The following is an 18,729-nucleotide window of genomic DNA, read 5'->3' as shown; positions in this document are numbered from 1 at the left end:
CAGCACTGAAACAGGATTAAGTTAAACCTGTGCAAGTGAAAAGAGGCAGACCCCTCAGCTAATAGAAAGCAAATATTTTGTACAAGTTCAGATTTGTCTTAATTTCCTTCCTCTATTTGAGGAATTACAGTCATTAGAGCATTTATTCATAGCAGTTGAAACATGGATTAATGGATGTAAGATCTGTCTTTCCGTTTATGTCTCTGTACACAGGGCTGAATTAGGGATGTCACGAATCTCCAAATCCATGAATCAATTTGACATTTGGTTTTAAGCTCACAAATTGATTAGATTTTTCTATTTAAACATGTTTTTTTTTAGCACCGATGACTATGTCATTATAAGAGTATCTAGTCTTGATTTGTAAAGATGAACAGATCATTGATTTATTCCCTGACAACCGTCATTTACATTTTCAAATTCTTCTTTGAGGAGAAAGTCTATATCAAGGGTGGGCAGTTATTTTTCCTAAGGGGCCACATGAGAAGCCCTGATTGTTGCCCGGAGTCGCACACATTTTTGTCACACTGTACCTCAATTTTATCGCTAAGGTTAAACATAGAAAACATACTGTACACTTACTCTTAGTCTTCAGCATTTATTATATTGAAAATCATTCCAAACAGCATCTTATTAAGAACATTAAATTATGTACAGGTAATCTAAAGCATCACACCAGGGATGCTATGGACACAACCGATCCTGTATACATGTTTTATCTTTGGCAAGAACTGTTAGCTGCATAACAGTCAGGTATAACATGTACCAGAAAAAAAGTTCTGTTTTTTAATAATCCATTGTGGATTCTCAGTGCCAAAAACAAATAGCATGACAAAATAATACTGTTTTGTACACACAGAACAAACACATGATGCTTGGACACAACTCATCATGAACTCCTGTTTGCTTCTTTGACAAGAACTGTTGAGCAACAAAACAAACCTGATGGGAAAAAATCTAAAACAGTACAATATCTCCTCTCCTGACCAATGACTGTCAATGCCAAAAAACACAAAAATCTTGACAAAAAATAATACTGTTTTCTGCACAGCAACATGTTTTTTGCAAACTAAGCACACAGCCTTGTTGCTGACCTCCGTGAAAAAATACTTAACAGTCCATGACTTATTAAACACTCTACATTCAGCATCAACCTCATGCTCTTTAGTGCTCATTTGGTGACTCCAATGTATTTCATCAGCTGCGTTCGAACAAAGTAAAATGGTGTGGTTTATCTTTGACCTCGCTGACCAGATAGAACCATCATGCCCAGGTCTGGTCTATATGGTATCAAGTGTGATGTAATGGACGGTTAGGTATGCTGTGTGGTCCGTAGTGTTTTTTTTCTTCACACATGCACCAGATGCTTTTGAAAGTGGATTTCTGATTTAACACTGACATTGTGACACCCTTTGCTGAATACATAATTTATCTTAATTTACATGGTGTAGTATAATTTTTACTGTATGTTTATGGTAGTAAGGAAAATGTGTCTGTCAAGTACCAAAAGCTGGAAAAGCCACAATGCCATAATGCCAGATTGTATTTTTGTTTCTTCTACACGTGTGTGGATTTATACAACATTTAACATTTAAGGGTGCATTCATTCCCAGCTTGTGAAATACTGATGTTTTGGGACTGAGACTCAACAGTCAACTCCTGACTAACCTGTGACCAAAGTCTCCCATCACGGGTTAGATTTTCTAAAGCCTGAAAAGAGAGCCAAGAGGAGGAGCAGAGGGTTTGTATCAGACCACTTGAATCATTATGCTTAAACAGGGTTTCTGCAGGTTTCATCAAGTTCAATTCAAAATGTTTTAAAGACAATTTTAAAGGCCACTATGAATGCATTCAAGGCCTATTTCACATCAATACTTGCAAAAAAGTACAACAGATAAGAGGAAAAATCAGAGCCTGTGTTGCTTTTGTTTTGTAGTTGTTGCATTGTGATCAATACAAGTATTTTTTTTTCTCAAAAACACATTTAAAAGTGAGACTGAGGTTAATGTAATGTTATAAAAGTAATGATAACTTCATAATTCAGTCCATTTTAGGACCTGTCAAAATGAGATTCAATACATTTTAATACAGAAAAAAATTACATTTTTGGATTTTAACTTTTGCCCAATTATGCCAGAAATAAACTGTCTACTTCAGGTTTAAGAAGTCTGGTTTTGGAAGCCAGAAAAAAAAGAATATACCACAACAAAAGGTACAGAGAGGCAAAAGGTAAACCTTTCATATAGATAGTAAAATTTAGATCTCATTTGCAACACAAACCGTCCAACACCCAGGCCTATACATACAATATGCAGGTCTCTGCAATTGTGCTGTGTGCTGGTTTACAGAGATCAGGCCAAACATCACACACCCGCCCAGCCCCGTCTGGGAGCTCAACAACCCCTCAAGCCGAGTCTTGACCTTTTGACTCCCAGTGGGTGCACATGTGCTTGGCTGTTTTTGTACTTAACACTTTCTACTTTGTGAGCTATGACGTGTCGAGCAAATTCCCTCACACAAAGGAGAATGTATACCTTCTGTAAGAAAAGCGTGTATGTGTGTGTGAGTCCACGTGCATGGGCATGAGTGAGAAGTGGGGGGTACCGTGTGTTTGTGCATGAAATGAGGGCTACAGTAATAATTTCCAGAGCAGGCTGAGGTTAGAGTGCAGCCAGGCAGCAGATCGGATCAGTGCTTTAAACTCATTTGTGTCAAGCACACAAGTGAGTTTGTCCTTATATGGACAGACGGGACACTCCTGGTAGCAGAGCTGAAGTAGATTACCAGCTGCCACCGAGAAAGCTGGACTGCTACAGACGCTGAGACAGACACAAATAAACAATCGAGGAAGACTGAAAGTTTGAGAAGGTTCAGAAATATGTTGGATCACCCTTGAATCTCTTTGTTGCCTCGCTTTGGGGCAAAACTCCAACCTGAATCAGGTGGAAGCCCATAAATCATTTCTAAACGCCTCGGGAAAACAATGCATGCATACAGTAGGCCGGCACACACCACACCCACTGAAAAATGGGAATATAATCAGGATACATGAAAGTCCTGAAGGCATGGGCTCCTGGTTTCTCAGAAGAGGGAGTTTCAGACACCTCTTTACAAAGAATTTACAAAGAAAGAAACCAGACTGAAGGATAAAACTCACCGTGCTGCAGTGCACACTGATCCTGCATTGTCTGGTGTCAGAGGTGGGACATACCTTAGTACAAATACTTTGTTACTGTACTTAAGTAGATTTTCCAGGTATCTGTGCTTATCTGTGCTGAGTATTCATTTTTCTGACAGCTTTTTACTTTTACTCCCTACATTCTAACAGAAATATCACTATTTTCTTCTCCTTACATTTTCTTTTTTTTTTTCTTTAGTTCTAATGCATTTGAGAGGAAATTACTGTTTTTTTTTATTTTGTGTCATTTCACACCACCTTTCCAACATCAAAATCAATTTCAACCTAAATGGAGGCAACAATAACCATAACTATGACCATAAGCGCATATCAAGCGTAACAGACCTGACAAGACAAAAACGACATCAGACAAAAAAAAGACATAAAAACAAAAACCAGCATAACAAGGCAAAAAAGATGTAACAAGATGAAAACAATGCAAAATATGTAACAAGACAAAAACTTAACAAGATGCAAATGATGTTTCAAGACGAAAAAGACATAAGACAAAAAACAACACAAAAGCCATAAACGGACAAAAAAGACATAACAGGACAAAAAACAATGTAAAAGATGGACAAGACAAGTAAGTAATAAGAAGAAGCAGACAGAGACAAAACTGACCATGGATAAAAGCTGAGGTTCAGTTAGCTTCACACATAAACAGCTGATAGAAATGTCCTTCAGAGGGGCACTTTTTACGTTTATGTTGAGTACATTTCAGAACCTTCACCTTTGTCATGTGTCATTAAAAGAGGGGGGGACCTGTGGAATATATAAATATACAAGTCAGAGAGAAAAAAAGATTAAAGCACATATGGCAACATGCTCTATATGAGTGCAGCTACACGTGTGGGAGGATTTAACCTTTATTAATAACTGGACGGCAGGACAGAGGCCCAGAGCAGACCTGGGAAAGCAGTGTCCCCTTTACACTTGAGGTAGCAGACATAAAGAACGGACGTATGGAGGAATGCATGTGGGTCAGAGGGAGGTACAGGCATCTATATGACTGTAATGATGCACTGAAGACAGATCTGAACTCACTCACATGTGTTGTTACAGTCTTACATTAGTGCAGTGAATGAACTCCACATGCTGATGGATTAATCAGCGCACACTTGATTGCACACACGTGGTCGATTATCTGATCTAAACTGTAAAATATTGACCTTTCTGCTCCCTGCAGGACATCAAAGTAATCCACAATCTTGCAGCATCATTGCATATCTAACCATTTTAAATTATAAATCGACCGCAGAGGAACATATTACTCTTGGGTTTGATCCAACACCTCTGTGAGACGGTTTGGCCCATTTCGGCTGTCTGGCTCAGCGCACTTTGTCTCTCTTCAGAGCTGCAGGTCAGGTCACAGAAAGGGATCCAGGTCAGTTACAGCCTGGTTGGGACAACTGTCTGTGCCCCACATTTGGGAGCTGGTCTCATCACAAAGGTTTTATATCAGCCAACGTAGGCAGAAATCTGTCTCATTATTCTGCTACAAACTGCCAGCACTGTACAATCATTATGCAGATCGCATGTGAACATTACTGCAGCATCCATTCACTTTGACAGCAGTCTATGCTGTGAGATCATGGGTCAAATGTTGGGTTGGTTTGACAATATTTAGTAGATTCTTGTTTTATTATTTGTTGACTCAATTTTGCACCAATAAATCCCAAAATGAAGGAAATGTGTGCAGAATCTATGCAGCAGAACCAGAGATATCAGTTGGCCTGTAAGAGATTTGGGTGCATTATAGCTGGAAAGTAGCAGCTAATAGTCTCAAGCTACTAAACTGTAGATTAGGAAGGTTTCATAGACTGTATAAAACATGGATGTAGTCTCTGAAACATCACCCATAGGTTTCTGAAGAGCCACTGTGAAGCTCTCAAAGGCCATCACTATCTTGGCGAAGTCCCAGCTAACCAAACAATCTACTAAACAATAAACTAAACAATCATTTCAGACTATTTATGAAATTTTGCAAAACTCCCTCTAGAGCTTTTTTCACATCTGCGGTACTCCTCTTTCCAGGATTCTTTTTCTACAAGACACTCTCCACATAGACAAAGAATGGCAATGATCAAGCAACCTGAAGAAATATTTTACAAATAAAAGTACCCTTAAAACTTTTCCCTGTCAAATTATACTGTTTGGTTGCCAAAATTGTCACTTTCTGTGCCATTATACTGATTTTCCAACACCACTGCATTGATTTTCCAGGTTGAACTTGCTTCAAAATTAAACCAAACCTTCTCTTTGTCCAAAAGCAGGATTTCAGTGTCTTTGTTTAAAGTTATCATACATAATCATCACAGGAAGAGAGCCGTCCACAGTTTGTTAGGAGAATCTATTGGTGTCTTCCTGCAGTGGTCATAAGCAGAAGATCTGATACAGTTTGACAGAAGGAAGGCGTCTTTGTAAATTAAGAGATAATAACGTCTGCACTTCTGCTGGTCATGTCCTGTCACTGGACCCAGGTCACAGCAGGAGCTGCAAAATGATGAATCCTCTCCAAATATGGGACATCACTGAATCCCTGCGTGACCGGGTAATGACGGAAGAGCCAGGAGGTGAGAGGGATGTCCCATGGGAGGAAACAGAGGGGGAGTTAAAGCTCTTTGGGAGGCTGCAGAGCACAAACAGTTTGTTCTAATAGATCCACCAGAGCCAGCCATGCTGACTCCGAAAATCAACAGTAACAATATCAACAAGAGTGAATGTCGCAACCTGACAGGCAGAAGGAACCACATGAAATTTAACAGATCAGCTGGTACATCTGAAAAATGCCACAACATTAACAACAGTGGGCTGTAAAGCAAAACATCAACATCCGCTGGACGATTTCTAGGGGATCTCAGGAAATGGCTCCTTCCTGGGGGAGTCAATATAGAAAAACCAGTGTTTCCACATTTCTCTCTGGTCTGATTGCATCTTTATCTCCTCTTTCATCTGTTCTATTTCCCATTTTAAAAGTACAACTCTTTCCCAAGCTTTTTTCCCCCTATGAATTAATTCTGATTTGGCAGAAAACTGAAAACATCTCCAATCCTGCAGAGTGCTGCATGCCGTTTCCTGTATACTATTTTTCTCTATAAACAGAGCCACACCTTCATGTTCCAATGTAAAGCCAAAGACTGCTGAAATGTACCAAAGCCCTGCTATGGTACTTTGGTTGGGTAAAGCAAATGAGTGCTGAATATCAAAAGGCGAAGTGAACATTGACCAGAGTTGATCTTCAAGTCCTCTTCAATTCATTGAGGTCTTACAAATATATAAAATGTACATGGTGACCTCTGAAACAGAAGCCACAAAGCAGACCGGACATATCTGGTGTTTGTTTGTTCTGAGTCTAAAACACCTGGAAAACAGTCTGAACAGGAGCTTGGAGTGTTTGTCTCCCTCTCTCCCTCACTAAAGCATTAAAAGCTCAAACTGGGATTTCGCTATCCTGAGACGCTTGGTGGTAGAGAAGTCGTCAGAGGATAAAATGCACACCTTCAATCCCTTCTCCAGACCTTTTCCATTTGGCAAAATGATGATCCAGACAGATGGAGATCACTTGCAGAGACCTTCTCTGCAGGATCACTTAGTTACCACACAGAAACAAAGAGCAGACAGCAGAGTCTGTCTCGTCTGATGCTTATAAAAACTGGTTCACCCCTCGGTTAACACCCCCATTTATCAAGGCAAAATATACTGGATTAAACTATCGAGTCTATACTGCACAGATCATGTGATTGAGGTCAGTTTCTACAGCAGGAGCAGCTGGTGCTGCATCTGTTTGTCAAGCTGCAACTCTTCAGTCTCCTTCTGTCACCACAGGTTGGTTCTGTTGTTTCTTACCTCTGTCGCGCTCATCTTGACTAAACCTTAAAAGTTCTGACCACAACTAGAACTATGGAGCAATCTTTTCACAAGTGGGTCCTCTTTTGGTTGCAGGTGCATGGGGCAATGCAATTCACATCCCATTGCTGTTTTCATGCTGTTCTGCTTATTGATAGTCGACGGCGGCAAAGTGCCAGGAACTGTAGAAATGCATGAGCAAAGACTGCAAATCTTAAATCTCAAGTCTTCAAGTCCCAAGTCAAGACAAGCAAGTCTCAAGTCAAGTTTCAAGTCCTAAACAAGTCATAATGCCATTTTAACAGCAGAGCCTTGACTTACTGTTCTTTGTGCAACATTAAATGTTAAGCGAAGTTGGAAGTTGTTGCATCTCCGTCTGTTTGGCAAACTGTAATTCAGTTTTTGTTGACCACACTGGACCTTGATATTTTCAGTGTATTCACTACAGGACTACATAATTCATAGACAATAATTATATTAAGCAGTAATACTGTACATTGTTTATACACTGTGAAACAGATTGTCATGCATGATCACACACTGTTAAATCACTTACTGTAAGAACGTAATCACATTACCTCACTGACACCAGCTTTATAAACCTCTTTGTCATTTGTTTGTTATACTAAGTGTTAAACTGCCATGTTATTCTTTTGTGACATTTTAAAATGACAAAACAGTGCCTGGTGTCCTGTGTGTTCATGAAATACTGCTCCTAACATTCAAATGCCACTCTAAGTTTCTCGCGTATCAAATGTTTCAAAATGACAAAACAATACCAAGTATCCTCTTTAATGAGGAAATATGACACGCTGAACTCAATTTCAACTTTAAACGTCGAGTAATTGTTTGCTGAAATTCATCTGAAAGCGAGCCCATTTACTCTGAATTATTGCTCTAGAGCAGCAAACTTCAAACTTAAAGGCCACGGGCCAAAAATAAACTTTGGAGGAGTTTATATGCACATCATCTCAAAGTTCACTGCTTCTTTTCTCATCCTTTCAGAGCCAAAAATGACCAGCTATTTATAGCAGTATCCAGTTACAAAAGTTTCCTGTTTTATCAAACAAACAAGTGGCCTCTTATCTGTCTGCTCCCTGGCCGGGTATTTGGATATTGACTGTCAGAGGCTGAAGTCTACACGCTGCAACTCCACTGTTGGCGTTGTCGTGATAGACTCAGGGCTGTCACTGTGACAGTGAAGATAACTCAGAGTCTGAAGTGTCAGTTTAGAGGGAAAAACTGCCCTGAATGATGAACTGTTCCCACCAAGTTTCTTCATCACCTCCTCGCTGTCGCCGACACCTTCTGAAACTTAATCATAGAGGAAATGCTTTGTGGAAATGTGAGGGGAGTAAATACCTGTGAGAAAGATGACAGGCTCAGCAGAAAAAAATCAGGTGTGCACTGTGAACGCTGTGTCTGTAGTTTAGAGCCTCTCACAAACACTCACAAAAACACCCCGTAAACATCCACTGAGGTCAAAAGCATTTTGTGTTCACCAACTGGCAGCATAAACACAGCAGCAGCAGGTGTTATCAATGGTCAAGAGCATAAAACACTCAAGGCTCTTTTCTTTTTGTGAGTGCATGTATGTAGCAAGACGTCAGAGAGGGGCTGTATTCAAAGGAAGATCTGTTGCATGCAACAGCTTGTATCCAAAACACTCTGCAGCCTCTAAAATGGCTTTTTCTTCTCATTAACCCTGAACATGGAATGAGTTACAAAATACCATTTCCCTAGAAGCATTTATGTCTTCAAATACCTTTAAAGATCTAATACACACTGCCCTGACGGAAACGTGTTGCTGCTTTACATAATCTTTGACATGAGGTGAAATGTGATATGGATACTGCTGGTATGGTCTGTATGTTTTACTACAGCAACACTACTTGTGACGTGTTTTCATTATTTATGTGCTGTATGCTTTCTAACCCATGAAACTGTCTTTTATGTGAAACTTCATGTGCTGCTGTCTTGACCAGGACTCCCTGGAAGAGAGGCCTTCCTGGCTAAATAAAGGATAGATAAATAAAATAGGTAAAAGAAAGAATTTTTTTTTTTTTTTGTGATTGTTGACAAGAAACTTAACTTTAGGGCTGCAACTCAATTAAAAGATTTATCAGTTGGTCTACAAAGTGTCAGAGATGCTGAAAAATGCCTATTACAATTTTCTACAGCGCAAGGTGACTTTTTTAAAAATATTTTTTACCATCTTTCCCAGACATATTAAGTTTAGTATCATGTATGAGAAAAAAAGTCTGAAATCTTCAAATCTAAGAGGCTGAAGGCAGCCAATGTTTGGTATTTTTGCCTTAAGAATGACACTTACTGTATTATTATAATAGTTCCCATTGAATTTTCTGTTGATCTGAAGATCTACTTTCTTTGTACTTTAACAAAATCAACAAAAATTAGGGATTACCCCAGTGTATTGCAAACTCAGTGGCTCACTGGACTTAAGTTGAGTCCCCACTCAGCCTAACCATCAGCAAATATTATTTTCAGGTGATATAATTTTTTAAAATGTTTTTTTTAATGTAAAGCCCTATTAAATCTGTGTTATGGCTTTTTTAGAATCTCAATTCCGTTCTCACAGAAACCATAGAGCCCGATCTTTATGCTGGCATCAGTATGTTGCTGGCTGACACTTTAAAAAGACCATTAAAAAGTACTTGGCTGGGGGAAAACCTGGTTGGTTAATCAATTAGTTGTCGACTATAAAATTAATTGCCAACTATTCTGATAGTCATTTAAATCAATTACTCACTTGGAGTCATTTCTTAAGAAAAAATGTCCAATTTATCTGATTTCAGCTTCGCAAATGTGAATATTTTCTGGTTCCTTTAGTCCTCTGACAAAAAAACTAAATTTCTTTGTGTTGTGGATTTGAGGACTAATCAATTATTTGAGAAAATGAAAACAATGGTTAGCTGCAGCCCAAATCAAAATGAAAAAAGAGGACATTTTACACAAATACCTCCCATGATGACATTTGCTTCAAGTGTTGGACAGCACACTGCACATATATCTGAAAATGTCCCAGACGATTATATAATGCTGCATAATTTTTCCGATTTATTCATTCCTGATGATGAGGCTGACATTTTGGACCACGTCTCCAGGGGTTGAGGAGAACCTGGGACTGTGCTGTGAGCCCACAAAACAAACCCATTCTTCCTCTCCAACTGTAACTGTTGGGCTCTTGTCAACAGACAAAGGGTCCAGAGAGCCATAAAACGAAGGCCCAGGGGTCCCATATATCACCAAGGACGGACCGCTGAGTGAAACTGCACTATTTTAAACATGTGTGAATGCTTCTTGCTCACCAGGGAGAAAAGGACGGTCACAGGGCTGGCAAGACAAGTTACAAATCATTATGTGAGACTTCCAGCATGTGAAATCAGCCCAGCAGGCGCCACAGGGTGGAAAAAGTCCCCAAGCAGTCATGTCAAACCAAAAGTGAAGAGACAGACATGTGCATTAACAGACCACAAAATGTAAAAGACAATAAGGCAATCAGATTCCATGCATACACTGACATTTTACTAAAAATTGTTACAAACCCACATATCAACACTAAAAATCGTAAAGAAACCAACATATCAACACTAAAAATCCTCAAGATGGCAAGGAACACAGATATCAATGTTAAAAATCATCAAGAACCTCAACATCAATGCTAAAAATGATTAAGAACCCAGATATCAATGCTGCAATTTGGCAAGAACCTTAATATCAACACTGGAAACGGTTAGGGACCCAGATGTCAATGCTAAAAATTGTCAAGAACCTCAATATTAACTCTACAAATCTTCAAAAACCCAGATATCAACGTTAAAAATTATTAAGAATCCAGATATCAATGCTAAAAATGGTCAAGAACCTCAATATTAACACTAAAAAAACAATCTTTGCTAAAAAATAATTTAGGACATGGTTATTAACGCTAACAATCCTCAAGAACCTCAATATCAGGACTAAAAATGTTTAAAAAACAGATATCAACATGAATGACCGTAAGGTACCCAGATATCAATTCAACAAAAGGATTTAGAAACCAGGTAAATGCTAAAAATTGTCAAGAACCCAGATATTAATGCAAAAAATGGTTAAGAACACAACCATCAAAGGTAGAAATCATCAAGAACCTTAACATTACCACTAAAAATGGTTAAGAATCTCAATATGAATGCTAAAAATGCCAAGGAACCCAAACATCAAAGCTTCTAAGATGTCACATTTTGACTTTTCCTGCAGACCTGCAATGATACAGTGCAGCAGGGAGGCATTTCAGAGATAATTAGAAGGGAGATCACCGTGTGGCTGACAGATGCTTAAGTCAAACCTTATTCTTAGTTAAGTAGGCAGGTGCACAAGTGCCACAACAACAGACAACACCTGTAGACCTGGCTCGTCCCTCAGGTTTCAAACATGCACACAGGAAACTATTGCCACACAGGTAGATTCAGGGTAGGAACAACTGATAATCATCACCCTCTGAGCTGGCAGTCAGCTGACAAAATCTATTTTTAAGGGATAGTGGTTGGAGTGGTTTGGTTAGGAAGAGTGTTTCTCTGTCTTTTTGTGTCAGATGACGTGCAACAAACATTCTCTCCCAAACAAAGTGGGACACCAACTGATTATTTTTGTGAATATTTAAGTAATTGTGATGGCAGAGAGAAAGGAAAATGCTTTTCCTCGTTGCCATGGAGGGGATTAAATGAGCAATATAAAAGGCAGGCTAGGCTCTGAATAGAAGAGTAGAGATGGGATTAGTGGCGTTAGAGAGGCCGCCATATGACCTTCTGACTGTTTAGTTCATTAAGTACGACGCAGGCCTGGAGTTCGTGGTCGTTATCCGACTGCTGTTTAATAGACGCTCCTCCGCCCAGCTTTTACTAGCAGTTTAATTAATCCTGGGCATCTCTGAATCTATCATCTTTTACTTCATTCACAAACACCACAGAATGAGATGTTAGATTTCATTCACGTCTCTGTGGAGCTGAATTTGAATTCCACCACATCCCCATGTGAAGTTTAATCAGAGTTTGTTTCCAGTGTGGAAAACCCTGACACTCGAGTCACCGCAAACATCATCAGTGAAAATGTGGGATCTTGGTGACCTTTGAGCCGGTGGTCACATCTGAGGGAGGGAAGCTGTGGGCAAGACGCTCAGTGCTAAGAGCAAGAGGAGACATTTTAAAAAATCCACCTCAGTAATGTGTTGAGCGTCAGCGTCACATGATAATAAACCCCATGAATTCCAGCGTCTGCGTGATGATACGTGTTTTATTGTGCTGCTGCGTCTGCAGCTCTCCAGACAATACCAGTATTTTTACAGCAGGCAGTCACAGGATAGAGGACACACAGGAAGATTCAGACAGTAACAACAACAAGATCAGGTCTAACGTAATGAAATTATTGAGGAAAATATCATTGAAATAAACTGTTTCGGAGATTGAATCCGGTGACTAGGTTTTCACAATAGTGGATTTTTGAAAATATCTGTTATTTTTCAATTAATTTTGGATGATTTCTTATGCCAATATGTGCATACATTTTTCCACCTAACTGCAGAGAACATCAAGTCTCTCATATACTGGAACTGATGTACGTTATATCCGCTCTAATTGTGATGGTCCACGGACAGATACACATAAAATTCACTGGGCAAAATGAGACCACCTAGTGTTTTTCTTTGTTCTTCCCAAACTTGTTGTTATGGTTGGGATTACAGCTCTTGAACGATATGGTTCAGATTACGTGATGTCATGTGTCGAGGTACTTATACTATTTACAGTTTGGAGAAGCAGAGAGGAGTACCAGCACAGCAGAAAAATGAATTTTAGCCAATTAAAAAATGTCCACCTGAAAAAAATCAATACAAGTTTAAGTGCATGCGATATTTCTAAAATTATCAATGCTTTACTTGCTGTTAAAGAGCCTTTTCTACCACTGCCTCAATCTATTAGTTTGTGTTATTGTGTAACTGTGTTTTAAAAGGAATGTTGGAATTCATGAAGACAGACAGTGAGACAGTGAGACAGGCAAACTAACAGATCAGACCAACAACTCCTGTGTTCTGAGAGATAAAATTACTGATTTTGCCTGTGGAGTTTGGTTGGGTTGGTGTGGGTGATATTTGGCTTATATAACCTGCCACTACAAGGCTGACTGACATTAAAGTAAAACACTGAAAATGTGCTACATATAGTATAAACTTAAACTGATTTTAAACCGTTTTTTTTTTTTTTTTTAGGTAGACCTTTTTTAATTGGAAAAACTACCTTTTTGTTGTGGATCCTGTCCACAGCACTTTATTGCTTAGATTTGTTGCTGCTGCACCTTTCTGCTTCTGTAGGAAATATTATGTCAACCCCACTTCAAACAACCTTTATGACGGGCAGTTAAATTTGTAGAATTAAAGGAATGTGATCCGGCTCCTCTTCGCATGACTGAGGCTGAGCAATCATTGCAAATAGCAACTTTGCAATCTATTTCAGACACTTCAGAAAACATCCACACTACAGACACACTCTGATTGTGTGCTGATAATTAAAGCATCGTCTTATCAGGCAGTCGTATCAGCAGAAGGATTCATTTTCAGGCTGATACCAGTGACTTACATACACCTGTAAATCTAGATTCCTACTCAAATAAATAAGGATATTAACACAGTTTTAGAAAACTTAAGAGGTCCAGCTAAATGCTTGAAATGTCCACATTCTTCCCGCTGCTAAAATCTAGAGTAGATAATTTGTTTATTATGTTTATGTATGCAAATTATGGAAAAAAACATCCATAACAGCTTTTAAGCATAACGTAATTCAAGTGGTCCGAGAGAAAACAAGACTAAACAATCAACCATTCTTCTCCATAATCGCTTATTGCACCTTTAATTTTAAGTCCATCTTTCCAGCTTTGTTCCTCTATAAATAAACTCATACATCTACTGATCAAAGCAACTAGTCTCTAGTTAATATTAAATCATTATTCTGACAGAAAAATATGATTTCCTTAATAACCTCCTGCTCTCCCACTATTGTAATGCCACTTTTGATAAAAGGTCAGCTGATTAATGAGAAGACAACTCTTGGCCAGACTTTGGGGAAATAGTGGACTGTCTGTCTTGATACGGTTTAGTCTCCGGCATGTCAACAAAACATCACTTTCATACTGCGCCTTGTTCCAAAGTAAATAGCCATCAGGTTTAGTAATCTTTAAGAACAAAAATACACATGTTTTTATGACATGGCCTCTTCTTGAAGTGCACAGTCCTGGGAAAGAAGCTAATGAAGATAATGACTTCAGAGATTTAAATCAGACACTGAAGTTCAGATCTGATCCATTGTTCCTACTTTAATGACACGAACCTCCTGTTCATTATTAGTAATTATTACAGGATTAAAAACCTGAGTAAAGACAGTATCACCCAGATGTTTCACGTGCGACTGTTGCGTATGTGTGGCTGTGATTCAGACAAACCCACTGTAAGTATGTCTGAACAGGGACAGGCTGACTCATGCGTCCTTGTAAATGTGTCTGTGTTACAGGTGTCTTCATGACATATGTCAGACACCTTCCTCTGCCTCAGGAAAGCATTAGGACATGACTAATGTCGCTGTGAACCAGGAAGTCGTCTTTTTCAGACATGTTCACTTCATCAATACTGATCTGATGGTTAAACCTGTGACATAATGTCTACTTCAGTTATGGACTAAACATAATATAATAATGTGAATCACCTACAAGTCAAATTCAAGTGAATATCACTTTCTTCCATTGTTTTCTAATAAACAAATGTCTGAGGTGTGTCATCATGAGCAACCAAATGAAAACTGAACACTCATGTGTCAGAGTTTGCTGTACGGATTATGAGAAACTTAATCATCTATTGTCTTCATCATGAATCAATCTGTAGAATATTTATTTATCAATTTATCATTTTAAGTGTAGTTTAAAAAAAAACATAAAAAGTAAAGTTTCATCTTCAAAATGCTTGATATTTTAAATTCACAATGATAAAAGAGACAGAAAAACAACCAACCCACACATTTGAGAGGCTGGAATGAGCAAGAGTCTGTGCATTTTTGCTTGGCAAATGACTTAAAGGGACAGTTCACCCAAAAACCTGGCCTGTAGTGACATTTATCCATCTAGATTGTTTTGGTGTAAGCAGTTTCATGTAGGGATCACTTCCATTCAATTGTAGAAAGAAATAGTTTCAACATGAAACTGCTTACAACAAAGTCTGTGGATTAACTTAAGTAACCAGAAAGAAAGAGACTTAAATGTTTTTTTTTTTTTAGTTTTTCAAATATATTTTTGGTACTTTGTGCACCACATACTGAGTGTCATCTAGTTCCATTATACTGGAGAGAAAGCAGACACCTCTATGGCTGATATCTCCAAAACCCTGCAGGCCTGAGGAAAAATATGTGTTTTTGATTTTGGGGTGAGCTGTCCCTGTTAATTGATTATCAAAATTGTTGGCACTTTGACTAACTAATTCATCAACTTTTAAAACTTTTAAAACTAGTTTACGCTTGCAAAACCACCAAACAAGTCTCTGCTGCTCCGCCTCTGCAGCGTTCAACAGCTGTAACGTAAACACAGGTAAAATCCACTCCTCACCTGACAGTCAGACATACTTCATTTTATCTGTAACTAATAAATATTTTAATTATCTTTTAACCTGCCTATCATTTTCTCAATAAATTTATTATTTATTCCATGAAATATGAAAAATAACAGGAAAACATGCCCATTAAAACTCCTCATTTCCATGCAGAGTTGCAATGATTAGTCAGTTAAGTGATGTAATTAAAGAGAAGATCAATGACCAAATGTTCTGATAACTGATTAAACATTTCAGTAATTTCTTAAGTAAACAAGTCAAACATTTGCAGATTCCAGCTTCTTAAATGAAAGGATTTGTGGCTCTTCTTTGTCATTCATGATGTAAATGAAGAGTCTTTGGGTTTTTAACTGTTTGTTGAACAAAAGAGGCAATTTAAAGATGGCACTTTGGACTCTGGGAAATTGTGATGATTTTTTTTTTTTGACATTTTATAGACTAATCATGAAAATAATTGGCGGGTTAATCGAAAATTAAAATCATCATTAGTTGCACCCCTGGACCTAAATTGACCTCTACAAGTGTCTCTTTTTTGTCCGATCAACAGTTGAAAACCTAAAGAGACTTAAAAATTATATTTTCAAAACAATTAAATAATAATTTAACTGTTTCAGCTCTACAACAGGGATGTACCTTGTATGTGAAGACACAGAGCAAAAAAAATGCACTAAATATGTACAACAACACCTGTTAGTAGGAATATTCTTGCAACTGTCATATATGAATTATTGAAAGGAGGGAAACTGCCTGGAATCAATGCATTATATTGTAGGAACAGTGACAGACATGACAATAAAATGAGAAAATAATTCACATTACTGACTACAACCACATATAAGAGAATGAATGTCTGATACAACTTCATGATGAATAATGTGTAAATCAAAGACGATGAACAGACTACAGTGTTATATCAATATAAAATCAGGTAGCAGTGACACCACAGTGGTCCACTTGGATTAGCAGCATGTTAAACTGAGTTGAGAGCATCTCTGTTGCTGTACTCACCAGGGCTCTGAGGGAGGACTCATCCAGCGCAGAGTAACTCTCCACAGACATGTTGTTAATCTTTCTGTCAGGCTCAGGTGAGACGAGCAGCTCGGTGTGATATCTGGTTCTCCCCCCGGTCAACGTGTGGTCTTCCACCTGCACGACTTGGAGCCGTTTTCCTGTGTCTTTTCCTCTCTTTTTTCAGTCTTGTCCGTTTCAGTCTTCAGCGGAGTTAAAGTCAGAAACTTTCTCTGGGTCAGTGAAAATAAACTCGTGTCCCGCTTACAGAGAGCATATTTCGGTCCTCCTTTGTCGTCTCTGAAGTCGCAGTGAAAGCAGAAAAAACCCGCACGCTCTCTTACAGCGGGACGTTGGCAGCTTTTTGAACGGAGGATTCCCACTGAAAGGTGTCTGTAAGCCCCGCCCCTCTCAGTCCCCGGCTTCTCCAGGCGTTCATTCAAAGCGCGCCGCTCTGTGGGAAGAGACAAAACAGCGACTGTGTATGAGAGGTGATTAGTGCCATCAGAGCCCTGCAGCAGAGCCTTTTTCCTTGTGGTACTCCTATTCCATCATATATTATAGCCTATATTATATATTACATCATAAGCAAGGCTGGTAGGGTTACTTTAAAAATGCATTCCGATACAGTTACTAGTTACCTGTTCAAATGTAATCAGTAATCCAAGTATGAAAATATTAAAATAATGTAACTTGATTATTTTCCATTCCTTTGGATTGCCTCAATATAAAATATGGTGAAATTGTCTAGTCTAATATAATGTTTTAAGGGCTGCAACTAACGATTATTTTCATCATCGATTAATCAGTCCATTATTTTCTCAACTAATTGATTAGTTGATTGGTCTAACATTTTAGAAAACTGTGAAAAATGTTGATCAAATCTCAAGACAACATCCTCAAATGTCTTGTTTTGTCCACAACTCAAAACTATTCAGTTTACTGTCAGAGAGTAGTAAAGACACCAGAAAATACCCACATTTAATAAGATTTACTAAAAACAACTTATCAATTAATTAATCCTGTCATAGTCTTGTAAGCTGAAAAAAAGATCCAAACATGTGGCGCACTCGTACAGCCGTGTGCTACTCATGTTTGGATCTATTTTTCAGGTCTTTCCTGTTTGTGATTAATTAATTAATTAATCGATAAGTTGTTTGGTCCATAAAATGTCAAAAGTGTCAGTCATTGTTTCCTAAGGTCCAAGATGACATGTTTGGTTTGTCCATTATGAACTGCTGTTGAAACATAGAAATGCAACATGACAGCCTCCGTGGAAGAGGACCTTCACCCTCTGTAACAGCTTGTTTTAAAATAAGGAAAGAAAGATTGATACTTATTTTCAGGTCATTATACAATATTGAAAACATACTTACAAATATTATATTCCATTTCTGCTGATAGATCTCCACAAAATTTACACAGTGGACCTTTAAATGTGAAAATACTGTAATTCAAAATACTACAAAGTGCAGAAAGGACAGTTTCCTCAACATCCTTAATGACAGCTATTGCCCTACCTACAGTTTTTCATAAAACCAGAAGGGTATCTTTTGTTGTTTCAGTGCAACTCCTCTTTCAAATTGAGCAATTCAAATGTAACTTTACTTGCTGTTTGGTTTTGAAGATATGACACCGTCGAGTCCTTGAGATGACCAACGCTCTACATGAGCGCAATGTAACTTTTATTCCCTTATTTCCTTCCCTCAGGCTGCACCTATTTATGAGCAAAACTGTCCCAAACACTTAAAACTACAAGAGCTTTAAAGTATGATTCTGATAAACCGATAAATATATCAAACATGAACATATTTTAAGGTTAATTTCCCTTTAATGATCAGTGATGACTGTATTTACTCCAGCATTGCTCCATACAAGGATTACTCTTTAGCCTTGTATTATATTTTATTACTTATTTCCTTATTGTAATAGATTGATCTTATATTATCTTATAGACACCTACTGCATTTCCCCCATACTCTCCTTTTACATCAATGTAGACTGTTCACTGTAGATAGTTTTACCTCATCATGCCTCATTCCTTCATTACATG

At 38.2% G+C, this 18,729-nt stretch overlaps 1 protein-coding gene across 2 annotated transcripts in view; it reads right to left on the bottom strand.

The window, feature by feature from the left end:
* Positions 1 to 16,772, bottom strand: part of smtnb (smoothelin b) — a 71,106-nt gene extending 54,334 nt beyond the window's left edge. For both annotated transcript variants that reach the window (XM_084728864.1, XM_084728862.1), the window contains exon 1: positions 16,677 to 16,772. In XM_084728864.1, the coding sequence (XP_084584990.1) occupies positions 16,677 to 16,727 (51 nt within the window). In that variant the 5' untranslated portion in view covers positions 16,728 to 16,772. The remainder of the gene's footprint in view (positions 1 to 16,676) is intronic.
* Positions 16,773 to 18,729: the final 1,957 nt, after the last annotated feature.

Source organism: Lutjanus erythropterus, chromosome 10, assembly GCF_056507025.1.
Source record: "Lutjanus erythropterus isolate fLutEry1 chromosome 10, fLutEry1.hap2, whole genome shotgun sequence".
Lineage (NCBI taxonomy): Eukaryota > Metazoa > Chordata > Actinopteri > Lutjaniformes > Lutjanidae > Lutjanus > Lutjanus erythropterus.
The sequence above is the reverse complement of the archived record's forward strand: the minus strand, read 5'-3'. Positions and strand labels throughout refer to the sequence as shown.